We start from the raw sequence: 27,517 nt of genomic DNA on the forward strand, positions 1-27,517 counted from the left end.
TACGACAACCAAGTGAGATGAGAGAGACTGAGACACGAAAATGATTAGACTTGACCAAAGTCATGCAAGAACAACTCTGTAATGCCAAAAAATTTAACTGCCACATTTATAAATGTGGGTATTTAAGAAATACTGAAATGCAGCCAATATTACACATCAAAATAACTGGCACTCAATTTCATCTGGTATGCACACACAAGAAATTTTTTCTTTGCTTTTGCATATCAATGTGCAAAACCATGTCCACAAACAATTATTTAGCATTTACATATAATTTGACTTAGCTGGGCAAATAGTCTTACTAACAAGATAAACTATTAAATATGACTCCTACAAGTCATTTAGCCTCATAAAAAATTAATTCAAGGTTAGTCATAGAAAGCAACACTACCCTGAGGTAGATAGAACTTGTCCCAAACTTAGAACTGAAATAGGTCTTGAGGCGAACAGTGTCAAGATAAAATCCAACTCCAAATATTCATTTCAGAGACAAAGAAGCAGTCATTTATTTTAGTTTTTATTTATGAAGAATAAAATTAACTTATGAAATTGGTCTTAAATGAGATTAAGGAATTTAAGGTCACATCAGACTTCTATATGACCAACTGGTTTTGTTTTCCAAAATGCTGTGGTGCTATAGGATTTTAGGTCTTTAAACTGGAAGATAATTAGGGGGAAAAAATAAAGAGAACATGCCTACTTTATTACATGTGTTATATACACACAAGTCAAATTTCCCCAAGGCCCTTCCTACTCAACTAAGGTGGAGGGAATTCTGCTTCCTTATGACCTGGTTGGTCTATACTATGAATCACCACCTACAAACATCTCATTTAGAGTAACCTAGCCAGTGTGCTGCACATCATATGTGCAAACAGTTTTTAGTGACAAATGTAAGTATGATTTTTAAGGCAAGTAAAATATGTGGCTTTGAAGCATGAGATCATCGTCCAAATCAATTGGAGGCACACTAAAAATCCTTAGTCAAAACCAAAATATTACTATTATTACTGTAATTCCAAACCATTATCACTGTAATTTTAAAAAGTAAAATGGATTTTTCTAATCAAGAAAAAGACTACTCTATCACCACAATTATTTCTATGAATAAAGACATAAGATTTTTCCCCCAAGACCCAGCAGAGTTCACTTAAATTGGCCAAAGGGGACTTTACGCAACAGTGATGAAAGATAGCCTGTGGAAAACAAGTAGGTTGCATTCTGCCACCACCACTATGCACTGTGTACATTATTTTAAGTTTGTCTCTCATCTCTAGTCTATTGCCCTTTAAGATAACTCCACCCACATTTTCCATTCAGCTTAACAGATCAGCAATTGCCTTCAAAAAGATTGTAATACTAGAAACATTTTACTTCAATACAATTATACTATATATAAGGAGTTATCTTTTACCTTCTTAAAAAGATTTGCAGAAAAAAATGCCTAGAATGCAAAAATAGTATGTTAAAAAAAGTGCGCTATGAAAAGCAACTCTCCTAATTTTTTTAATAGAGCTTCGCTTTTTACTGAATGCGTTACCTAACATGTTTAATCAAAAAGACTGAAGCTCATGTCATCATCAGACTCCTCAGATTCTTCTTTCTTTGCTTCCACTTTCTTCTTCTCAGCTGGGGCAGCAGCGGTGGAGGGGGTGGGGCTTCCTGCTGGTGCAGTACTAGCTGCTGGGGCAGATCCTCCAGCCCCTACATTGCAGAGGAGGCCCCCAGTGTTGACACTGACCAGGGCCTTTGCAAACAAGCCTGGCTGGAAAGGTTCAACATTTACACCAGCTGCTTTAATGGCATTGCATTGATCTCATCCTCCCTCACCATCACCTGACCATAGTGCAGGATAAGGGCTGAGTAGATGTAGGTGAGCTGCAGGCAAGTCTAAGACGGAGGCCATGGTGTGGGCGAGTGCTGGGCAAGCAAGCGCTGGGCAAGCAAGCGCTGGGCGAGCCCTACCAGGAGTGGTGCAGCTGATGAGCGAAGTGAGGACCTCACCCCAACACACCCTTACCTTCCTGGGAAGCAGGGAGGACCTTAGTGGCAGCTGAGGAAAGGGGCACAATTCCCATTTTATATGGAAGCAATCACATATTCACTGTTTTTTTAAAATCAGTGTTAAATTATAAAAATATTTCTAACAAAAACAACTGCAGGAGCTCTGGCTAGTGTGGCTCCGCTGGCTGGAGCATCGTCCTGTAAACCCAAAGGCCATGGGTTCAATTCCCAATCAAGGCACATGCCTAGGTTGCAGGTTCAATCCCAGCAACCAATCGATGTTTCTCTGATCAATGTTTCTCTCTCACATCAATGTTTGTTCCTCTCTCTCTCTCTCTTCCCCCTAGCCTCCCTGCCCCCGCCTTCCCTCTCTTCTCTCTCTCTAAAATCAGTAAGCATGTCCTTGGGTGAAGGTGAAAAAAATCTTTAATGACTGCAGCAGGGCTCAGCCCCTTAAGATTTGTTCAAATGACTACCAACATGAATTGAAAGCACTAAAAAATCTACTGCTGATTCATTCACTCTCAGTACCTTAACAGATATTTACAAAAAGTAATGGCAAAAATTTTTATAACTTAGAAACAAACTAGCAAATGTACTTACTGAGATATACTAATACCCTTCTATGTGTTTTCTTGAATTGGTAACACTTCATCTTTCTAGAATCTCAAAATATAAATGAAAAGAAGAAAGTCAGAGACTTCAAAAAGTGTTCCAAAAGTAGAATGTCAATAAAGACTTTTTATTCCCCTTAAGACTAAATAACTACAACACTTAAAAATTAACTTCTATAGTTCAGTCTTAAGAGGGATCTAGGCTATAATCTATGTATATATAAATACTAGAAATGAAAATGAGGTCATATATATAAATAATTTGCAAAATAGAAAGTTTAAAAAGTTACATAGCTACTTATTTATATGATTTTAACGAAACTTCCCGGGTCAAGATTGTTAGAACAGTCACAAAGGCAGTAGAGTCGCTAAGACCATACATTCAGAGCCAGAACGGCACCTGCTCACTCAAGGAGCTGTGTAACTCGGGCAAATCACAATCTCTGTGCGCTTCCTCGCCTCACTGGTTGTTGGTGAGGATGCCATGAATTGCGGTTCTTAAAATCCTGTCAATAAGCTCCAGAATCTGAGCCTTAAGCAAAGTAGGCAGTAGTTTTCCCCTAAAATAATATGCAAATTCTTTGTTGGGGAAGCCTGCTTTTTAAAATTATTCAAATAATCACGACTTTTTCAAATGTTTCCACATACATTTTAAAAAACTGAGGGAGCACATAAAGCAAAGAATGGTTTTCCTTGTTTCATGCAGCCACACTAATGGCAGTGAGAAAGAATACCTATGTATCAAGTAATAGATATTCAGTTGAAGTCAACCAACTACTGAGTGAGTGAATTAACACAGGCAGTGTAATAGATGAGTGCAAGCAGTATGCGCTGGAAGTATAAAGATAAATAGGACCTGATTTTAATCTTAAAAGTGTTATAGCCCAGAGAAGACAAACAGAAATGGGTATTTCCATACAATACCATCAATATAAATTAGAATTCCAGGGATTTCTAAACTCAAGTATCTTTGAAATTCTGAATATGCCAAAGCTAAATGTGCAATATTCTGGATTTGTCTAAAGGATACCTCCAAATCATATTGTTTAGTTAAAACCCCTTATTTTTAAGAAAAAGAATCTGAAGTTCAGAGCTATGAAATGATCTGCCAAATTTCCTACAGGCAGGACCTAGTAGAACCAGTACTACAATATTGATTACTTATTCCCACTATTCTTTTCACAAGTCTATGCATGAGAAATGGGAGGGTGACTCTGAATTAAATACAGCCCTAGGCCCTTTCACTCCATCTCACTTACTCGTAACACTAAGATATTTCTTCTATTTTACAGTTATATTTCTGAGAAGTTAAATTAAAATAACCCAAGTCTTCCCTGGGCCAGGTGGCTCAGTTAGTTGGAGTGTCATCTTGTAGTACACCAAAAAGGTTGTGGGTTCCACCCCCCTTCCAGCCGCATATGGGCAGGCAAGCAATCAGTATTTCTTTCTCTCTACTCCCCCTGCCTCTCTCTCTCTAAAATCAATAAAAACATATTTTTGGGTGAGTACTTAAAAATAAAAAATAAACAGCCCAAGTCTTTCTGACTTAAGGTTCATGTTCTTTTACTACCCAATGTTCCTTTAGTTATTTCAGTAATAAATGGGTCTGGAAAAAAAAGGGTAAGATACTGGTACAATTAACTTCCCAAGAACAAAAATTTTTACTCAGAAATGGTCTGAGTGAAATATTTACTCAGAAATAGTCTGAGGATTTGTCTTAGAGACAACTTAGAAAATTATCTTTTCTTTCCTGAAAGTTGGGGGGAAAGCTAGGACTTTTCCCCCAACTTCTTCCCTAGTTCAAGTCTCTTCATTTAACACCTGCACTGTTCTTCTAACCTCTTAATTGGTCTCCCAGCTCAACCTTCCTTCTCTACTCTTGCCACATATAATTAACTTTCCTGTTTCACAAGTTTCATCATCCACCCAAAATGTATTTAAGAATACTTAAAATAAATGTCAAGCACTGTGCCACGTACTGCAGACAGAGCAATGATCAAAATAGACATGGTTCCCATTCTCAGCATACATTATAGCAGGATAGAAAGACTGAAATAATTATTCAAATTGTAATAAGGACAAAGAAGAACTTAAAGAGTGTTAGCAATTTAACTAACAAAGAATCAGGAATGGTTTGCCTGAAAAAAATGTTCAAGGTAATACCTGAACATGACTATGAGCGACAAAGACAGAAAGAACAGAGAGGCAAAATAATCTAATTCACAAACCTACACTGAGAAACACGTGCACCTGTGTTGGTGTGCAAGGTCCCCCTTTAGCCATTAATTCTTTATCTCACAGTTCCAACACACATTCTCTGATCTAAGCAGGAAAGTCTCCAGAGTATGTTATCCTCTTTCCTTCATATGTTTCATTTAGGCTTCCTAGAAATTTCTCTGTCACTTTCTTAACCACAAAATCCACTTCCACACACCCATCAAAACTTTAGTCATTCATTACAATACTCTCCCCATTTTAATTTTAAAGTACTGTGTCACAAATTTACAAATAAACTAATAAATAGCAGAATCCCATTTTTTAGTCTTCTTTTTAAAAACTTAGTATCTGGAGAGGTACCATCACATTTCTTCCTGAACAGGGAACAATGGTAACCATGATTTTTAAACATACAAATACAAATCTGATTTCCTACCCATGCCCTAAACTGTCCACTTGGTTCTAAGGTCAATACAAGTATTATTTTCACAAATGCAAACTACTACTCCTGAAAACGAACTTAACAGGTATAGTTAGATAACTGCGAATCCACCACCATTACTAGAAAACACACCTCACAGATACTTAGCGTTTTATTAATAGATCAGCAGCTTCATTTACATATTAAAAACTATTAAAAATAAAAGGTATTATGAGGCCTTTTAGGTCGACTACAGAATAGATACACAGGGGGAGCAAAAGTACATTTACAAATGTTTCTATGGAAAATAATAAAATAACAAGTAGTACAAGAATAAACTGTTTCACATACTCACAGCTGTAAACCTACTTTCGCTCTGCCCTGTGTATGTTTAAAATAATTGATTAAAACAGATTTTCCTGGGTGAAGTATTTTGATCAAGCACAGCCTTCTGCAAATTTCTGTGGCCCGCACTCACAGATACTTGCCGCCCGTCTAACAGTTGGTATGCTACTTTTTGGCATTTCAGATCTTACACTGCTTCAGAACAGCAGCAGATCATTACTACCTATGACCAGTTCAGTTGTGCAGCCTGTCTCTCCCACCCAGGAGGTCAGATTCTTTGTTTTATTTACTGCTATATACTGTTCTAGAACAGTAGCTGGCACAAAATGGAGGTTCTATGTACATCTGTGAAATAAATACCTACCACATAGTAAATGTGTAATCAATTGCGTGTCAAATACTCTACATGTAACCCCCACAACAATCTTAGAGGAAAGGAACTATTATTGCCCCCCTTTTGCAGATGAGAAACTTGAAATAGCAGTTAAGACATTAAATGACTTAAGTAACTGTCCCATGGTCACCCAGATTAAGTCAATTTGAAATCCAAGCATTCTGACTTATATCTCACTCTTAACTACTACTCTCCCTGTACTTTCTCCAACTTCAAATTTTCCATATAACTTTGATAGAACATGAAGCACTTTTATACAATAAAACAGCAAATGCTTCTAACAATGGCTTTTATAAAACCCTCTGGCAACTATCCAGTTCAGATTTCCATACTGTTTTTAAAATACAGTTTTTATGGAAACTTTCCACTTCAGAGTTATCCAATCTTTTTGACATCTATTATGCTCCTCTGTATATCCTCTAACTAGGTGGTTCTTAGACCAACTCTGATAATCTGATAAAAGTTGCTGACATCTTCTCAGAGAAATACCTGTATTTTATTTTGCATACAAACTCACATGCAAAGCTCTCCTTAAACTCCTCAATACCAGATACAATGAATGATCCAACCTAGGGCACCAAATTGCTGGCCCTGATTTAGTTTTCTTTATAGAAATTTTATTCTTGGCATTTCAATTTAAATCCAGTAATCGAGTATTCACCCTACCAAGGGACTATGTTAAATACTGCAAAGTTCTAAACAAGCTAACAGTCCGTGCTCCCAAAAATGTACCATTCTACAAGCAAAAGGATAAAGCAAGCATTCAAATAACATGGATTCTTCACAGCAGTTCACAGGAGTAGTTCAGAGAAACTCATATGGACCATAGAACTGTAAAAGCTAACCCTGTTTTGCAGTTGAGGAGCTAAGGCTCAAAGATAATTACTTAAAATCATAATATAGACAAGACTAAAATCTGAACTGCGCCCTGTCTCCAGATTACAGGCTCTTGATATTAATATTCTACATCCCTCCAGCTATAGAGTGGAGCCATAAAAGGAGCAGAAAAACCAAGAATACAAATTAAAAAGAAAAAATTAAAGCCAAGTTTTAAAAGCCAGGAAAGGATTCATTGTGGCATTTTGATTGGTTTTGAAAGGTTGTCTCACGTCATCAAAAATCTGAAGCCCTGGCTGGTGTGGCTCAGCCGGTCGGGTGTCAAAGGTCGACTCCCAGTTCTACCCCCAGTTATTTCGCAGGCCTGGGTTACCAGCCAGGTCCCCAGGTGGGGGCTCAGGAGAGGCAACCCTATTGATGTTTCTCTCTCTTGCTCCCTCCTTTCCTCTCCTTCTAAAAGTAGGTAAAAATCTTTAAAATCTTTTTGAAGCAAGTATTGTGTATCAAAGTATGGATGAAAAGAAAAATGAGAAAAAATCTGCTCAATGAAGATGTATGCAGGTGTATTTAGATTGTAAAAAGACACTGTGACTTCGTTGCACGCTCTCTCTCAGGTTATTTGCTCTGGGGGGAAACTAGCTATGTCGTGAGGCCACACAAACAGCCCTAAGGAGATACTGACTTGGTTAGTTAACTGAGACCTCCTGCCAAAAGCAAGGATTCCTAGACCCAATCAATACTTCAAATGGCTTCAAATGTTGGCTGGCCAACATTTTCACTGCAACCTCATGAGACCGTAGGCCAGAATCACCTAGCTAAGCCTCTCCATTCTTGACTCTCAGAAACTACATGTTACAACAAATGTTCGGCCCTGGCTGGTGTGGCTCAGTGGACTGAGCAATGGCCTGCAAACCAAGTGGTTGCCGGTTCGATTCCCAGTCAGGGCACATGCCTGGGTTGCAGCAGGCCAGGTCCCCAGTGGGGGGTGCACAAGAGGGAAGCACACACTGATGTTTCTCTCTCTTTTTCCCCTCCTTCCCCTCTGTCTAAAAATAAATAAAGTCTTTTTAAAAAACACACATCTTTGTTCTTTTAATTTGCTGAATTTTAGTGAACTGTGCTATACAATAATAAATAACACAACAGGCAAGGTGTGAAATCTCTAACTTTGTTTACATTAGATCAATGAAGCTTTGTGCCAGGAGCTATGGCAAAACCTACACCTTAGCATTAAGTGTCACAGCAATATCCAAGATGGATTAAGAGGGAATCATTTTGTCTTCCTGTCTCCCACAACGTCCATTCAAGAGTCCTGCACATAGTATATACACACAGGATTCCCTAATTGACCCAACAAAGTAGGTATTTTCAATGTTCCCTAAAATGAAACCCTTTAGAATCTCTCTCAATACATATTCAGTCCCCAAATCTGTTTGTTTTTTAATGTTGCCATATCTTCCTTAACTAAGCATTACAATGTTTCATGATAATTATAATTATCATGGAAACTGAGACCTATTAGAAGCTTTTCCCTAAACTTGATCAAAAGGATAGCTAAAAAGAAGAATGCTAGAGACTATAAAGAGCTGACTGCTTCAGAGATGAAAGGGGTAAATAGTAAAAAAGTTTTATTGAGTAAAATATTACTCTACATAAAAGTATTTTATTGCCTCAAACATACAGATCCTTAATAAATCCTGACAATAATCTCAACATGCAGCCTTCCAGAATTAATCTGATTTAAAAGTTTAGTCACTATACTAGAGAAAGGTCTTCCCAATCTAGGGAAATTGGGCAATGGAGGTCTGTTTTCCCACTGCCAAAGCAATCTTAATTGCTTTGACAACCAAAGTTTGCAACCCAAAAGGATGAAATTTCAAATTTTGATTCACAAAACTGTAAGGGCCTGTGGCCTTTGCTGAGCATTTAAAATACTATATACACTTCCCTATCACTCCATCCTTACATGCACTTTTCACTTGACAAGTAGATTTATCAAGGAAGGCTGATAAAAGTGGCTGAAAGAGGTCTTAGCTTTTTCTAAATAAGTCATGGCTTATATTCTAGTAGGGGGCTGCTGGGAACAAAATATAAAAAAGAGACAACCACAAAATAGAGGTTGTTATTATTGACTCCCACAGGTAAAAAGCTCAGAGTTTTTTCATATAATGATTCAGTACCTAGAACTAACTTGTAATCTAAAGCAATTTTAAAGCATTTTAAATTCTAAAACTGTAGCCTCTGTAATTAAAAGGTGCTAACTTTTTGAAAACCTTAAGCTTAGAGTCAAAGTAAAACTAGTTTTTAGTGTTCCTATACCACTAAATATTCTCTCCCCAAGAAAATTCAATTATCTGTTAACCAAAGCAAGAGTAAATTACCCACCAATCTGAAGGTTTTCTAACTTCACTAAAATAAACACACTAATACACTTGTTTTGAATAACTCTCCTGGGGAAAACAATCACTGTTTTTTGTACCAAGTGTAATTTAGTCACTTTATAAATTAGTCACTTTTCACCATACGACACTGCAACACATGATCATAAAGGGACACCTTGGATCACCAGCTTTAAGATCGAAGTCTTCATGTTTAATTCTTTCTTAAAAAGAAGCTCTTAGGGTTGAAAAAAATTTAAGACATTTCAACAAATTGAAAAATATGTTAAACTCAAAGATACAATCTAATTTCAAAGTGACAGAAAAAACTGTACAGGCATCCTAAAGAAACAGAGTATGATAAAATCGTTGTGATAGGATTGCCTCAAGTTTTTTAAAAGCACTTTAAAACCACAATATCCTTTCATCAGTTACAAAAATAAAGACTTCCTACCATAAAAAGCAATCTATAAAATCCACATGGATTGGTGTAATCTGCAGAGCAGTTGGTAAGAATCATGAATCCTTTCCAAATTTAAAATTAAAAAAAGAAACCTCCAAAGGCAGCAAGGAGCATTACGGGACATTACAGATTTAAGATTATCAAGACCACAACCAGCTTCTCTAGAACGTGAGGCTTTTCATACAAATGATAAATCAATTACTCTGAAATGGTAAAATGACTACAGTATTTTGTAGTCTCTAATGCTTAAGCATTAAGGAAATTGAGTATGCTTAGTCATCAAGTTTTAACCTTATTTGGACTTACGGCACAAATATCATACTCCTCACTCTGAATATGATGCAAAAATTTGATACTCAAGTAAATATCTAATAAATATGAAATGAAGCCAAAACTCCACTTCCTAAAATATTTCTTGTCCAATAATTCACTGTCTCCTAAAAGAAAGCAGGGGACAGATACTAACTGAAACAATACACACTGACACATAGCATGTTATTAAAGGTGAATTATTCTAACTCTTGTGAATTGGAAATATCAGGAGACCAGAACCTTTGTTCAGCTCCGCCACTACCATTCTATACTTACTGTTTTAGGAAGACACTCAACTTGCTTCTTCATCTGTTAAATGGAAAACATCAGTAATACCTATTCTACACTACCGTTGAGAATGAAATGACTGCAACACTTAAATTGTGTCATGCTAAACACTTGTAGATGTGTGTGTGTGTGTGTGTGTACACTAAGTAAATAAAACCTTAGAAACTATATCAACTTTCAAATATCTACCAGTACCAATGAAGGAGGATATAATAAAATGATAAATAACACATGCTTCATTGTGCAGTTCACATCAATTTTTAATTTTCTTAAAGGCATTCTCCTTCCTGCCATGCCTACGTAATGCAGTACAATTTTTCTAAGGTCCTTACAGTCCATTTTACTCCATCCCAGATGTTTGAACTAGACATTTAAGTGTCAGACTCTAGTACTGTACCTTCCAAATATTTAGGTGCTGCATTCCATAACTACATTCAACTTAAACCAAAGTGTTCATTTTTATCAGTTAACAACCAAAATTCCTAGCACTTCAGAATACTTAAAACTTTTAAATCCAAGTCACTACCAATTGTTGAAAATTCTATTGCTCATTAAAACATTAAAATAAATGCTATTATATTTTAGCAGTGTAATATGTATCAAGTAGTTTTTTAAAGTACATTAAACACCAATTAGTTAAAGTATGAAGTTTTCCAGAGATCAATAACAATTGAAACATACTACTGCAAAATTTTAATGTCCCAAAAAATGAGGCGCATTTGTCAGCCTCCATGAACTTCAGAAAAATGCTAATTCCTTCAGAGATCTCTCCGATACATGTCTTTAAATACAATCATCTCAAATCACACCTCTCACATTGAACCATTACCACACCGATATTAAACCACATACTTCGCTGCACCTTCAAGAAGGTATTTTGTTCGGATTCCAACTCTACTTCATTCCACAAAGTTACTTTAAAAGCCATCAATTCATTTTTTCTTTTCTACAATGATTTTTTGGTTTTAAACTTTCTATCAGATTCATGAACACAAAACAAACAGGAGTTATTTAAATCATTTTAGTTACCTTACTAACGACTACACATGAGTTATTCTGGAAACACTGATTAATTATAAAAGAACAGCCTTTCCTAAGTAGAGAAGAGTGATAGTTGGGGGTCTCCTCCCTGAACGGGGAAGTTCTGTTAAATCCAAGCGAGACCAGCCATGTTGGAAAACACTTGTCAATTCTAGTTCTGACAAGTGTTCGCGAACACGGTGGAAGCTAACCTTGTGTACTGAGGTGTGTACATCAAGGGCCTCTTCAGCTCCGGCAGAGGATCTGGGCCTACTGTACGGGTTGTTTCCGAGTTAGAGCTGTCCTTAGGTCTGCACGGACTGCAGAGCCAAGGGGAAAGAGGGCGCGGAAAGGGGAGTTGGGGGGGGGAAATGGTTTGAGAGTTTGAAGCCGCTATCCGCAGCCAGAGGGGCGGGGCGGCCGGGAGAGATTTCCGAGTTGAGAGCTTGGGGGAGGGGCCGAGGATTGGGGAGCAGGGGGATCTCAGCAAAAAAGTCCCCTTGGCCCAGGAGTGCAAGAGAAGGGAAACATTTCAGGGCACCCACCTGTCCTCCGAGTCCATGCGGCTGAGGGGTTCCCCATCGGACGACATCTCCAAGCTGCCTCGCCGGCCCCCGGAGGTCGCGCTGCTTCCTCCTCCCCCGGTCCCGTAGCCCTCGTCGCCGCCGCTGGAGACGACGCTGCTGCTACTGCTGCCGCCCCCGCCGCCGCCCTGGCTGCCCCGCGGTCCCTTGGGCTCCTCCAGGCCCTCCTTGCCGTCCCCATCCCCGCTGCTACTGCTGGCGGCACCGGGGCTCAGCGAGCGCGTCTCGTCGCTGCTGCTCCCGCCGCTGCTGCCCACCAAGCTCTCAGCGCTACTCTCCTCCTCGCCACCGCCGCTGCTGCTGCTCTCGTCCTCCTCGTCCTCCTCCTCCTCCTCGTCCTCATCCTCCCCAGCCTGGCTGGCGCTCTCGGGGCTCGGCTCCGACATCGTCTCCGCCTCGCCGCCCCCCACTCCGCCGCCGCCTCCACCGCCCCCACCGCCGTTCAGTAGCAGCGCCGCCACAGCCTCGGCCTCCGCCTCCTCTTCCTCTTCCTCCTCCTCTTCTTCCTCCTCCGGGGGCTCAGCCCGGCCGCGAGCCACTGAGCCAGGGCTGCCGGGGGGCAGAGGGCTCAGGCGGGAGAGCTCCTCCAGGTCGGCCATGTCGGTGATAGCGGCGGCCATGGCGGCGCCTGCTCCTCCTCCTCCTCCCGGCCACCGCCGCCGCCTCCCTCTCTCGACTCTGGCTCTCTCGCCCCCTCCCAAACGCCCCAAACTCCGCCAACGCCGCTGCAGAGCAAGAGGAGGGCCCGCGAGCTGCGTCAGCCTGCACACGCGCTACGGAGCCCGCGCGGGGACAGCACTCACGCGGAGACAGCTGCGCGCCTGCGCGGAGACGCGAAGTGGCACCTCCCCCGGCCGCGGATTCCGCGCCCGTGCCCCCGCCAGGGTCCCGGCCGGGCCTCCGCCCCGCCCCGCCCCTCCCCTCCCGCAGAGTGCTCAGAGTTTCCTTCGGGCCTTTCCACACTTTCCCCGGCTTCACAGCGGACACGCAGAACGAAAACCTGAGTGCCAGCCGGGGATTTTAACAGCCTTCCGAGTTCTCACGAGAAAGTCATTCATTCCGGGGGTGTCCCCAGTGGGCAGGCCCTGAGCCAGAAATCGAACAAGTCCCTGGTCTTCTGAGAGCTTACAATCTGGGAGGAGAGGCAATTAAAATGAGCAACAATAAATAACACAGTGCAAGGTACTAAATCCTCATGCACCACACTGAGCCACAGGTTTTACTCTAACCTGCCTTTGACTCCCTCAGGGAATAGTTAAATCACAGTCTCAGAGCAAGCACATCATTAATGTTCTGTCTTCAAACTTTTTGACTCGTGAGTCCTTTAAAATAATTTTGGACATCCTTACAGTTTAAAGTGACATCTCCATTTTGTCCAGCTTGTTATAAATATAACTGTCACACTTTTTAACATGTAGGCAATGAATTCTAATACCATAGAAATTTATTAACCACTAATACCTACTTTTTAAAACACAATCGTTTATACTTGGTCAATTTTCATCATTTGTCTTCTGGAATAATCTTTTTTATTCATGCCCCCTCCAGAGTTTTATCCTAATAATATATTTTATATTTGAACTGTTTAATTGATTATCTTATATTTCCTTTTAGTAAACAAAAGGTAGGTGTATGTATATAAATTAAAATTTAAGAGTAGTTTCTAAACTACCCGTGATCATAAAACTGTCCTGTTTTTTCAGATGATAAAACAAATATATTGCAAATATTTGGAAGTAAATAATAAACATTAAAATTTTGTTGGAGATGCATGTTACAGAGATGGAATTATGTGAATTTTTTGCAATCAATTTATTTTATCAGTGGATGAGTATTTCCAGAATGAGAATGGGTTCAGCATCAATTCTATTAAAAGTTTTCAATTCCACGGACAGACATAAGTATTGAGAAAAACTTGTCGATGAAAACAAGTAAATGCGAATGAAGTTTTGCTATAGTCATGCCATTCTTTGAACTCCTTCCAAATTATATGCCCCAAAAATCACATACAGAGCTAACAAAGAAAAAATACTTTTAATGACAACTCTCATTAAGTTCTCTTTTCAACTTTGTTGAAATAAGAACTGAAAACCACCTAACTTAATAAGAGGATGTGTCAACCTATTCTCTTTCTCCAATTGCTTCTTTTTTGTCCTGATAGTTTTGCTTCAACCCTCTCCCCACCAGGTATTATTCTTTAGTAAGATTTGGGCTGGGGAAGACCATTCTCTTTTAAAACAGGGGAGGGAGGGAGAGTTGGGGATTAGAGAGGCTTACACTCTGACCTCGGGGCATAGTTTCAGGCAGATCTAATTTATGGATGGCTACCTGAGGGAAGTGAGGTTCAGAGAACCGATTGCTTTGAAACAGATTATCCTGGCTTACATACAAACTTCTTGGAAAGTCATCAGACAGCTTGAGTACCCCAGTATTGAGTTCGCTGCCTTAGGCCTTGGCTCAGCTATTGTATGTGGCATGTGTTGCTTCAAGGGAAAGCAAAAATAAATAAATAAACAAACAAGAGTATGAGGCATTATGGTTTATAGATACTTCCAGACATGTACAATGCAAATTACTAACCTCAAACCTTTTAACCTCAAAGCCACTCTTTAAGATAGACAAGGAATATATTATCGTCCTTTATTGTAATTGAAGAACTATTGGAGCAATGATTTTCAACCTTTTCCATCTAATGGCACATAAACTAATAAAATTCTGGGCACACCAAAAAAGGTCATTTTTTGCTAATGTGACAGAAAAAAAAAAGTAGGTGTAATTTTGATCCATTCGCACACCGGATGGCTAGTGTTGGCTGTTGTCATTTTTTTATCTGACAATCTATGGGAAAAGAGTTCCGTGCCCTGACTAAATAGTCAGGTATTGGATCTTTTAAAAATTCTTGCAGCACTCCAATTGAACATCGCTGCAATGGAGAGTTTAACTGAAAGTACGTACTGTAGTAAATGTATATTCCAGGCACTGGGATAAGCCCTGTAGATTAGGATTAACATATGGCCATTAATCAAAGAAAACTGCATGAAGAATGTAGGATTTGAACCAATGTATGTAGTAAGATATATAACTACATCTAGACTTATTTAATTTGAGCTTGATCTTGAAGAGTGTATGGAATTGAATTCTGTATGAGGGGAAATTCTAGACTTGAGAAGCAATAACAGGGAAAAGCATGAAAAAAATTTTTTTTTTAAGATTTTATTTATTTATTTATTTATCTTCAGAGGGGAAGGAGAGAGGGAGAGAAACATCGATGTACGGTTGCCTTTTGTGCGTCCCCTGCTGGTAGTTAGCCTGCAAGGAACCGGCCTGCAACCCAGGCATGTGCCCTGACTGGGAATCGAACCGCGATCGTCTGGTTCGCAGGCCCGCGCTCAATCCACTGAGCTGCGCCAGCCAGGGCCTATGAAAAATTTTTTGTGTGAAATATGAGACAGCAAAGATAGAAATCTAAAAAAAAGAGAGTTAAAGATTAGATTGCAGATCTTGACTTTGAAAGACAAGCATATACCAAGATGTATTTTAAACGGTGTGGTATAATTAAAGTTATGTTGGAAAGGTATGTAGTGCATAGGAGATATGGAGAAAAGAGTGACAAGCCAATGGAGATTAGACTCGTGGTAACAGCAGGCTTCGAAGCTGCAGGTGAATGAATGCAGGAGCTGCAGTCACATATTGAAGAGTAAAATGAGCTATCTTGAAACTGGCTTTTTAGAGAAAAAGGTGCTTCCCATCACTGGAAATTTTTTTAAATTTCAAATTCTGATCATTTGAAAGAATTGGATAATAAACACCTGTATGCCTATGTAGACTCATCAGTTACTAACATTTTGCCACATTTGTGCAGGCTGCATCCTTCTGTCTCCCTCTCCTTCTTCTCTTGGGTCTCTTCCCCTCCTACCTCTCCCCACTCTGCCTTTGCCTGTCTCCCACCCTTTTCATTTAGTTGCAGACATCTTGCTCTGCACACATCTGTTTAGAACAAGGGCATTCTCCTGCATGCCCACAGTGTCAGTGTCCTTATCCCACTCACTAATGTGTGTGACTAGAGGCCGGACCTCCAGGTGATGGGGTTTTTCCAGGTGGCACCAGATGAGAGAAGTCCACCAAAGTGTAGGACACAAAGTCCGCAGCACAGTGCCCACAGGGCCTGTTCATCGCAGGTCTGCAGGTAGGTATGCATTGAAACAGTTTAGCACAGCTTGGCAGAGTACGCTGATGTTTGTTGAATCTAATAAAACAGGGCTTATTTTTTTTATTTCATTAGTTTATTTTATTATTGCAGTAACTCACTTGTACATATTTTTCAAAAATATCAGTCCACAGGAAAATTCTTTCAAAAACTTGTTATTCATAGACTGAGACTTTCTGTTCTATAGTTCCTCCTTCTGGCTTGGAGAGTGTGTGATTCCACACATCAATATAAATTACCCAATAGCATATCATTGCATGAGAGCTGTTTCATTATGCATTTGGTATATGCATTTAGACTAATGGACCTCAGCATGCATGGGTCAGATAGAGCAACAATTACCAAATATCCCTGGTTCTCTTGCCTACCAAGCCTACCACCTTAGTGAGGATACCTCCAGCTTTCCGAGAGGCCCTAGTTGAGCGGGGGTGTGGGGGGGTGTCCTCATCTGCTCAGACACTCAGACACTCCTCTCTCCCCGGGCCCCCTCCTCCTGCTCTGTTCTTTGAGGTACTGCAGACTCCTTCCCACCAGGACCTGTGATACAAACAAAACAGCCAAAGTCATGGTGTAGCCTGAAGAAACAGAGATCATTGTGTTGACTTCTTTTAGGGGAACCCCAAAGCAGGCTGCTTGTGCCCAAGATCATATACAGTTTTCAGTGAAACAGGTCTTTATGTTTTTACTCAGAGCTCCACTTCTCTTAGGAACCCAGACACGCTTTCATGGGCCTAGATTGGCAACAGATTTGAGTAATAGCCGCCCCAAGCTGTATTTATTACTCCCCATCCAATGACTGAGTCTTTCTTATAGGGCTTCTCTGCCTAATTCTCTCTACCGCTAAAATGAGCTCTGTTCTGGGAAGCAGTCTCAGCCCCCCTGCGTCAGCAGGTCTCCTTCAGTCCTGACTCACAGTCCACCAGACATGTCCAAACATACTCGAATCCCAGCAACAGACCCAGTTTAGATTCAAGCTGAGAGTCCACGTGTGAGATATCTACAGGAGATACTTCTGAAAACTTCTCTAAAATATGCAGCTCGAGCCCATTTCACACCTTTGTTTCAGGTTCCTCATTCTGCGTTTTGATACTGCCATACTGAGTAGGATGAATAGCAGTGTAATGACCTCATTCTCTGATTGACTTGCACTCTAAAGAAAGCGTGCATGAGAAGACAGAGCATCTCACAAAAAGGTGGAATGATAGGATCTTAACGCTGGAAAGAACTAGAAATCCAATGAAAGCTTCCCAGTCAGTAGATTGCAATTCAAGCAAAACACAACGATATAATGATTAAGTTTTTGAGTTGGCAATATTCCTGTCGCTACAAACATCTTGAGACATAACTACTTTGGCTGGCAACTGTCCGTGGTAAGCATGCCATGTGCATGTCTGATATTTTGGATAGTCTCTTGTTGTGAGGTCAGTAAATGCGTTTCCTATAAAGTTTCAATGAACGGGTGTGCAAAATGTGAAAGGTGAATAACACACACACCACATTTTTTTACCCTTTCATGTGTTCATATCTGACTTGCAACCCAAATAATTTTTTTTCAGTTATAGCCCTGGCTGGTGTGGCTCAGTGGGTTGAGTGTTGGCCTGCAAAAAGAAAGGTCACTGGTCTGATTTCCAGCCTGGTTTGCAGGCCAGGTCCCCAGTTGGGGGCATGTGAAAGGTAACCAATAAGGCAACCAATCCCAATTGATGTTTCTCTCCCTCTCCCTCTCCTTCCTTTCCCCTCTCTAAAAAAATAAATAAAAATCTTTTTGAAAAAACTCTCCATTATGAAAATTGAATTTGATTCATTATTATAGCATACAAACTACAATTTCAGTTAATACTTTATCTAATCTCTAAAAAAGTCAGGGAAGAATCTAAACATAATATTTATTGAGTGAAATATTTTAAAAAGCATATCAGCAGTTTGGATAAATTACCCTCACTTCAAGCCCCCCAAAAAAGAGAGAGAGAGAGAGAAAAGGCAACCTACCCTCTTCCTTTATTGAAGTATATATGGCATCTATTTTAACTATTAACTTTCCTTCTACCCTTTCCCCCTACTCCTCTTCCCTTTCTCCCTTATTTCATTACTTGTTTTTTTTTTATAAACTCTGTAGTCCTTTACACATCCTGGTAAATTACCTCAAATTATTTTTTTTAAGTGAATGAGTTGTCTTGTTTTTGCCTTTGCAGAACCTGCTAATCCTCCACCCTTCTTTCCTCCGGCCCCATGTGTCTGCTGGGCAAATGACCTCCCAGCATCACTTACAGCGAGGTTTGGCCATCTGACTAAGTTCTGACCACAGAGGGGTGAGCGGAAGGCATCCCGTCCTCCTAAGGCAGCTGCTTGCCCTCCCTTCTCTCACTCTTCCTGTGCCCTGTCCTTGGGCTGCCACACAGACATGATGGGCAGGGTGAGCCAGCCTCAACCCTGCACGCCAGGACCACGTCATAGGACAGAGCCACAAGATCTTGGAAGAGTGCGTGGAACTGAATTCGGTGTGAGGGGAATTCTAGAACTGAGAAGCAGTTCTAGGTGGAGTCTGGGTCTCCATCTAGAGGACCTCATTTTGCAATAACACTGACGCCCACAGTCCAACAACTCAGACTTTTTGTGTAAGTCAGAAAGAAATCTTTTACCTATTTGCTCTTTGCAAAACCAGCCAAATCAACATCCGAATTAATGCTGGTAAAATTAACCAGCAGAAAGACATGGTTTCCTATTTCTCAGAAGTCTGAGGCCCTTGGGAATGATGTATTTCAATTTCCTGCCTTTCCATCTATAAACTCATCTATGATATTCCCACTTCTTTTCCTTCCCTGTGCAAGCTAAGCTTTGTACTATGACAGACTCTTAGGTATTCTTTAAAAAAAAAAGGAAAAAGAACTATTTATGTATTCCCCCCTGCTTTTTCTTGGGCACTCAGCTGCCTAGCTGGAGACCACCTTTCCCAGCCTCTTTTATGCCCCCGAAGCATATTTGGTCAATCCAGGTGTTGGGTTCATTTGGGAAGAGATTAGAAACTATCGAAGAAATGTGAATAAACCAGTTTACAGAAACTGGGTGAAACCAGTTTACAGAAACTGGGTGAAATTCCAGCTTTCTTTGCCCTTTCAGGTTCTCTGGTGAATGAAAGATGCAGCGGGACAGATACAGAAACAAACAAACAAAACTATGGTACATTTACACAATGGAATTCTATGCCGCAGAAAGGAAAAAGGAACTACTACCCTTTGCAACATCATGGATGGAACTGGAAAGCATTATGCTGAGTGAAATAAGCCAGGCAGTGAAAGACAAATACCATATGATCTCACCGTTAACAGGATTCCAAACAAACCAAACAAGCAAGCAAAATACGACCAATGACACTCAAATATGGAACAGGCTGACAGGGTCCAGAGGGGAGAGGGGAGAGAATCACAGGGGAAAAGGAGATGGACTCACATGAACAAGTATAAANGGAAAGGGGAGGGAGGCGGGGAGCATGGGGTGGGGGGCAGGCAGGGTTGGGAATATAAGACAGAAACCTGTATGTGAACAAGAATTAAATAAAAATTATATTTAAAAAAAAAAACATTTAAAAGGCAGAATGCTGTGCCCTTTGGTCACCAGGGTGGAATCGGAAATCCCAACAGCTCCATACAGGACAGTTTGGGAATCAAGCATCAGAGGCGTCCCCAGCGTATCAGATAACAGGACCTGGTGTTTATGCAAAGATAAGGATAGTATAGACAATACTCAGTGAATACATTTAAATACACTGTTTCTGACATTCATGATACTATTTAACAAATCATTAGCTTCCCTGATACAAAACCCAATTTTACACTCAATATGCCAGTTAGCAAGGCTTGAGGGAAATATCAACAATAGAAGACTGTGTTAGCAGCAACCTCAGGAGTACAAGCTCTGTCCAGAAAAAGTCCAGCCATTGTCAATATAACAAGAGTGATTTCTGTGACATGGATGTAACCTGGCAGCCAAGGAGCGTGGACTGGAATGCACATGTGTGAATGACGACAACTTCACTGTACTCGTCAGTGGGGGCGGTAGATGCGGTTAAGTGAGCACATGTACTATGTGGCCATCACATTCAAAATGACTGAGCTGATGGCGATCAGAACTGTGTGAGGTCTCAGGGTGCCTACTTTGAAGGGAACTGAAGCATCACTGTCCTACGTACAATATTTCTTGGATCTTATATCTTCAATAAATGTCTCTATTTTTCATACTACGTGGCTGGATGCTTTCTGGACAGACCTCGTATGTCCTTTTCTGATCTCACATTAGTTGAAGCCTGCTAAACCGGGCTTTTTTTTTCTTTAGCATGTTAGTTGACCCTAAGATTCCTTTTTAATTTAAAATAAAGACTTAAAATTTACACTGTTGGTTCATACATAACATACTAACTATACGGAAATACCGTATTTTAAACTGGATTACAGAAATTTTACTGCATAATGGTAGGTCCATGGCTAAATTCTCTCAAAAAGAATCGAGAAGTTATGTGTACAACTTCCACTTAATTTGTCCTTGACTTCCTTTCCCAGGTGCTAGAACAGCTATGCCACTGACTCACCTGCACCAGGTAGTTTTGGGGCAGCCCTAATAAGGAGAGAACACAGGTCTCTGAGAAACTGTGCGCACAGAGCTGACAGCGTACCCTGTGACGTGGAGGAGCAGTAAACTTCCATCTCACTTAAGCTACTTTTTTTTAGGACAACTTAGCCTTCACTGAACCTAACCAAACTTTACATCGTGACACATCACTTTATAGTTCCTCTTCTGTGCCTTTAATCCCACCCTGTACAATGTCTCCTTCTTCTCAGTCCGTCATCATGATCAAGTCTTTCCATCCTTGTAAAATATTGATTCCTTATTCTTCCGAACTGCTAAAAATATGAACTATACTTGTTTTTTCCACTTTTTCCACTTCCTATACACAGTCTCCCTACTACAAAATCATATTCAGCCCACCTACATTTTTTCTAATTACTCTCAGTAAATTTCATTAAGTGCCAAATGTAGAAGATCCTCAGTTCTGGTCTTACAAACTTGCTATCACATTGGAGTGAAAATAAGCCTCAGACCAAATTCTGCATTGCACGCTTGGCTGTGTTTACTCCTCTCCTCTTTAATTTTTATGGGATGCCACCCTTACCTAGATTGCTCACGTCTTTCATGGTTTCTTCTTATCTCCCTGCTTTTTAAAGGTTGGCTAAGTCTACATTCTTAGCCAACTGTCTTTTTGTTCTACAAGGTCTTCTGGTAAATAGCTCCCGCTCTGCTGACTCTGATCTCTGCTGGGAGCCCCTCAGACCCACCCGCTGTATTGCCGGAGAAGACCGGTACCTCCTGGACACAGAGAGGACCCTTAATTTTATCGGCACCAGTATGCACTCTTTTATGTGTTTTTGTCTTACAGTTTTTCCCATGTATTTGTTACAATTTGACTTCAGTCTTAAGCAACTGATAGGTTCTTTCAGGACATGTCAATAGCATCCATTGATTGGACCAGGCGGAAGCTAAGCACACCCTCCCCTCAATATTGATATCAGTTGGTAAAACAAGGAAAGCAAGGCTTAGTCCAAAGTTTTCCAAATATGTAACTTTTTTTAGCAAACGGGCAGAAAAAGTCCCACCATGTACTCATGGTAGTTTAAAAAGGTTCTCACTCTCCGTCCCCAAGCCCGCCTACAAGCATCTCACATGAGAGGTTCTCGCGGAGATGGTTGCAGCAACATCCGGAGAACACAGTTAGCCAAACTCTTGTTCAGGTCTGTCAGTAAATGCCTCCGAGACCTGAATAGAAGGCAATGAGGAGAGGTGGACAAAGAATTAAATAAAACAGACTGAGAAGGTACTAGGCTGCTGGACTTTCCAGCAACTTATTGGTCATACGTGGGATATATTTAGTGTTTGCTATGCGTCAGACCCTGTTCTTAGCACTGGATGTGTAGCTGTGAGTATAGACAGCAAAATCCCCGATCTCATGGAATTTACACTCTAGTCAGGGGTTCTTGTGCCTTATTCACACAAGAGCGAGGGGATTGTGAAAACTTTTTAGCTCGCCATGTATCTGGGACACTATTTATTTCACTAATGGAAAAGTATTTCTAACCTCTCTTATGCTAATTAATGAACCCCCTGCTATAAATCTTTGAAATACTTAAGTAGCCACCTGGGGAGTATGGATTTCTGATTAGGGCACTTCAGGTTACAAGGAACCACCCCTAGAGTGTGAATTCCTAATAGGTAACTCTAATGATAAGCAACCTCCCTTGGCGTGTAGATTAAAGTTAATTTACACAAAGCACATTCTGCTGTTTATAAGGAAGTATTTCCAAGTAAATTATAACAGATGCAATATAACAACGTAGCAGGGAGTATGGTGGCCCAGAGCTTCCACATTTCACAAACATATTTTTTAAAATCGATTTTCAGAGAGAGATAGGAAGGGAGACAGAGAGAGAGAACATTGATTTTTTTGTTTGTTTCCACGTATTTATGCAAAGTAGGGGCAGTCTTGTGGGACTGAGCCCTCAACTTACAGGATCTGACTCTAATTCTGGTTAGACGGGGTCAGAGCTGAACTGAATTGTAGGACACCCAGCTGGTGTTGGAGAACTGGTTCACACATCTGGTGTCAAAAGTATTGTGGGTGTGAGATTTAAGAAAAACAAGGTGTGATCTTCCTACTCATAATAGCAAGGAAAATTAAATATGCATCCTTGACATCAACTTCTAAGAAATATGGGCAGAATGGGTCTTCAGGGACATCGCAGTGTTCATTGGGGTCTGCATTATGTATAACACTTCAGCTCAAATATCAGAAATTTCTGTGGGGGGTGGTATTTAGAATTGCTAGCCAACAATTGAATAATCAGTTTAGCTGGAGTGTACAGTAAGTGAAAGAGAATAGTGGGATATTGCAGTTTTGAAAAGATAGCCAAAAAGACACTACATATCTTGGACTATTTACAGCAGCAAAAAGTTCAAACCTGGGGAATGAACACAATATGTAAATACTGAGAATCTAATATGTGCAAATCCTCTCTTGTAAACTAACCTGAGCCGGTTTGGGTATGCATAGGCTTTAGGTTCATTTTGGTAGCTACAAGTAGCCCGAATATGTCTCTTCAAGGAAAAGCCAAGATTCCATCTAGAGGGAGAATTGGGTCAGGCACTGAGGAGCCTCCAGTGTCCTTGGCCAGAGGACCCTTGAAGAATTTAGCCTAGGGCATCATTGCAAAGGTCACAGGCCACTGAGGGCCTCTGGGGATTTCTACATTCCACGTAGGCAAGGGCAGGGAGAGCCTCTGCGATAGTTTTATTTCTATTTTTAAATTTTTGTAAAGATGTTATTTATTTATTTTGGGGATATTTTTAGATAACCATACACCTTGAGTATGTTTCATTTTATTGGGAAAAAGTCTTATTTCCAACATTCATCATGTTGGTCAACTGGCCACAGTGTTTACCATTAAAACCCATTTCTCACATTTAGTAAGCAAATTAAAACGCCTCGGTGTTGATCAAGATACTGGTGACAGCAGCATTCATGAAAGCTGTCTCTGAGTGTCAGAACACCACCCTCCCCCTCCCCTCACTGTGCATTCTTTTCTTTAGCTTTTCATTATGAACATTTCGTATACACACAGAAGGAAGAGACAATAATATAATGAACACCCATGTACTCATCACCAAGCCTTAATAAGTCTTACCATTTTATCATATTTGCTCATGTATTATACAGTTATAGCCATTACGGTATTTCACTCTTAAATACCCGAATATGCACTTCTCACAACCTAAATACATTTATCCATGATCAATCTCTTTACACACTTAATAAAATGAACAGTAATCCTCTAATATCCTCTAATGCTCAATCTATACTCAAATTTCCACATTTGTCCCCAAAGTGTGTTTACAGTGAATTTTTAAAAACCAGACCCAGAGAGAATTTTGCCTTGAATTTTGTTGTTACTGGCTTGTTCCTTCTGGATTAATATCCTCCAGCATCTGGGCGATAGGTTACTACCAATGATACACACACAACATCATAACATATCTGCTACCATATATTAAAGAAAATTATAGACTGCCCTGGCCAGTGTGGCTCAGTGGATTGAGTGCCAGCCTGCGAAACAGCAAGTCACCGGTTTGATTCCCGGTCAGGTCACATGCCTGGGTTGTGTGCAAGAGGCAACCAATCAGTGTCTCTCTCACACACTGATGTTTCTCTCCCTCTCTGTCTCCCTTCCTCCTCCTCTCTCTAGAAAAAAAAAAAAAAACAACTAAAAAAGAAAATTACAGGTCTCACAATAACTTCACTAGATATTTTCACCATTATTTCATTTATTTCGTTCACGAAGAAGAAGAAGGTCTCCAAAGGACTTAGGCAAACATGTATGCTCTGACCTTTCTAATCAATTTGGGAATTTTGAAGTTAAAAAAAGAAAAGATTCCAACACCACAATTTGAGAAATATTTCCCCATGACATCACATGCGAACTCTCAGGCATGACTCCGAAGATTCTTTATGACTTGGCCTCAAATCACTCTTCTGTCTTTTGTGCCCCCCTACACAGACCCTGAGCTAGTCTGTGTTTACTGCCAAGGCCAGGAGTAGGATGAGATGAGAAGCCCGGGACAGAAAAGGGAAGGGGGCAGCCCCCTCAATGCCACGCCTGTACTCGCACAAGCCTGAGAAGGACATCTCCTTAAATCTTGTGTCCTGGGCGCCTCTCTCACCTGCCTCTAGCATCCACCCTCTTCCCTGGAAATCTCAGGCGCTTCATATGTATGATTTCAGCACATCCTGAAAACCCACTCAGTCTGAGATTCCCTCACACAAAAACTTTGGAAATCAGCCCTGGCTGGGTGGCTCAGTTGGTTGGAGCATGGTCCATACACCAAAAAAGTTATGGGTTCGAACCCCTGTTGGGGGCAGGTACGGGAGGCAACCGATCGGTGTTTCTCTCTCACACATTGATGTCTCTTTCTCTTTCTCTCTCTCTAAATATCAATAAACATGTCCTCAGTGGAGGGTTAAAAAAATTGTGTGTAATAAGGAAGACCCTTTTAGAGTTATTGTGAGGAGGAAGAGAGTAGGTATATAGAAAAGTGCTTCCTGCCTGTGGTGTAGTTGGTGCTTGTTACATGCTAGTTTCCCTAAAAGAAATTAACAGAAATTTAACAAATGTTTTCTCTAGGAGACAGCCCAGCAGTGCTGGAGACCAGAGGTCTGCCAGGACCTGAGATGGTGATGATTAATAATAAGTACTCAGTTTCTACTTCTTCCAGGTATTATTCTAAGAACTTTATATGAATTAATTCATTTAATCTTCCTAACTCTACAAGGTTGAAATTTGTGAAATTCCCACTTAGAGATTCAGAAAGGCCCCACCCAGAGTCCCAGGGCTTGTCAAGGGAAGAAATGTCCAAACCTGCAGAGAATTTTTACAGAAGTCCATTTGTGCCCTAAACGACAACATGCGCCAGAGAGCAAGATCTCAAGTGCTTTACAGGATGTGCGTTTTGTGGTTTCTTTGCTTTCTGTTTGTTTTGTTTTTCCCACGCATACAACCCCCGTCAGTGCTGACCGCCCACAGGTAAGCAGGCTGGGCAATGGTTCGAGGCTGCCGTTCACGGTTGCGCGGGCACACTACAAGAGACCTCAGAGAAGAGCCCACCACAGATCCATTACCACGCTCTGCAGCTTCTTTTATGCGTTTGAAAATAATGGAGGGAAAGAAGATACTGTGCAGGTGGGAGAAAGCAAGGCAAGAACTGCATTAAGGATGGTTAACAAGACGATGTGCTCCCTCGAGGATAGTTACCTCTCCGAAGGAAGAGTCTGAAAGGAAGCATTTTAAAGGGGTGTTAAAAAGTAATAATTCAATTAAAAATGTTAAAATAACAAAGCAATGGTTTGAAAGAATGAATGGGGGAAGGCAAGGTGTGTTAACTCTCCCCAGGGATGGAAAGTACAGCATAAGAAGTATAGTCAATAACACTGCAATAGTGGTGGAAGGTGCCAGGTGGGTACTAGAATTAGTGGGGAAGGAGATCACTTTGTAAATTATACTATTGTCTGGCCACCATGGTCTATACCTGAAACTAGCATAAAATAATACTGAATATCAACTGGAATGGAAAAATAAAGTATTGCTGTGATATCGATTTAAAAAACAAAGTGGGTGTTAACCCAGAAGCACAGAAACAATGGGCAGGGCTTGCTGAAGGCAGAGAGAAACCTTTTACTAAAAAGTCACATGCTTGGGGCGTGACCTCCCCACTGTGACCTGCCCAGTTAGGAATATATGATTTATGACAGCGCCCCCTTTTCATCTACAGGCTCCTATGGCTCTGTAAGAGGTAAGAACTTAAGGCAAAAGAAGAAATTCCTTCTCTGCATTTTCTTCATTCTCTAGTCCATCTCTAGTCCATGTGGCTATCCAGGCAGCCTGAGGCTCTCTACGATGGGGTCCACCAGTCAAGGCACCCACGCCGCGTGCCCATGGGGTTTCCATGCTGGTGGTCAGTCACAGCCTCTCCCTTGCCCGGTCTTAATATTGTGATTTCTCAAATAAGCTGTAGTGGTATTTTAACACTTGAGGTAACGGTAATGAACACGAGATCCTAAGATAATCTCCCTGTGTTTTATAAACTATGAGAGTAGGTTGGTTGGTTGGTTTGTTCAGCAAACTTAGTTTCCAAAGACCCATTCCCAAATTACAGTCCAAGCTCCCACACACTGACTTCTAATCATTTCCTAATAACCTTGCCAGTGCTTTATCTGTCAGTAAACTGGTGTGCATTTCACATCCGTTAGCATTCCTGAGAGCTTTCAGTGAACCTAATCTTTGTTGTCATCGTCAGCTTCTCTGCCACCGATATGGCAGTTAACATTACAGAAACAAAAGTTAGTTTGCCCATAACAAATCAGTGCATTTTAGCACTCGTAAAACATGTTAACCTTTCCCCTCCTCTGCCCCCAATGCATCTATCTGCGTGTACTGGCGTGCCAATGACAGATGTCATAAAGCTCATCGCAATGACAGGTCTTCGAAACACTTCCCGCCCCAGAATGCTTAGCTCTGAAGAGCCATGTGGGCAGAAACAGGTCAGATAACTATCAGCAATCTGGCAAACAGGTCACATATGGCCATAATTTAGTATTTGTATTTATTCCACAAATATTTTCAGGACTATATGCTGGGATTTGTAGGGTCACTGGCAGAAATTCTTTTTGGTAGCAGAAAGGGATGGATAAAGCTTGGAAACAGGAGAGAAGCAATTCCTAGAAGTACAAGGAGGCTGTGGAGAGTGGGGGAGTTCTCATTGGCTCTCTCAGCTAGAGAAACCGTCTTTAAAGGACCCGGCACACTCAGGCTCTGTTTCAGATATTTGAATGTATTCCAC

The 27,517-nt window shown here is 40.8% G+C and overlaps 1 protein-coding gene, 1 non-coding gene and 1 pseudogene across 3 annotated transcripts in view; all 3 read right to left on the reverse strand.

Moving 5' to 3' along the window:
• Positions 1–12,695, reverse strand: part of AEBP2 (AE binding protein 2) — a 72,361-nt gene extending 59,666 nt beyond the window's left edge. For both annotated transcript variants that reach the window (XM_037033777.1, XM_037033776.1), the window contains exon 1: positions 11,839–12,695. In XM_037033777.1, coding sequence (XP_036889672.1) covers positions 11,839–12,497 — 659 coding nt within the window. In that variant the 5' untranslated portion in view covers positions 12,498–12,695. The remainder of the gene's footprint in view (positions 1–11,838) is intronic.
• Positions 1,523–3,428, reverse strand: LOC118978348 (60S acidic ribosomal protein P1-like; annotated as a pseudogene).
• Positions 12,696–25,668: 12,973 nt separating the features above from the next.
• On the reverse strand, positions 25,669–25,804 carry LOC118978524 (small nucleolar RNA SNORA42/SNORA80 family). Its single transcript, XR_005064739.1, has one exon. It is a non-coding gene; the product is annotated as a small nucleolar RNA SNORA42/SNORA80 family (small nucleolar RNA).
• Between the last annotated feature and the right edge of the window lie 1,713 nt (positions 25,805–27,517).

Source organism: Sturnira hondurensis, unplaced genomic scaffold (genome assembly GCF_014824575.4).
Source record: "Sturnira hondurensis isolate 20B ecotype Veracruz unplaced genomic scaffold, ASM1482457v3 Scaffold0021795, whole genome shotgun sequence".
In the NCBI taxonomy this organism is placed as follows: domain Eukaryota; kingdom Metazoa; phylum Chordata; class Mammalia; order Chiroptera; family Phyllostomidae; genus Sturnira; species Sturnira hondurensis.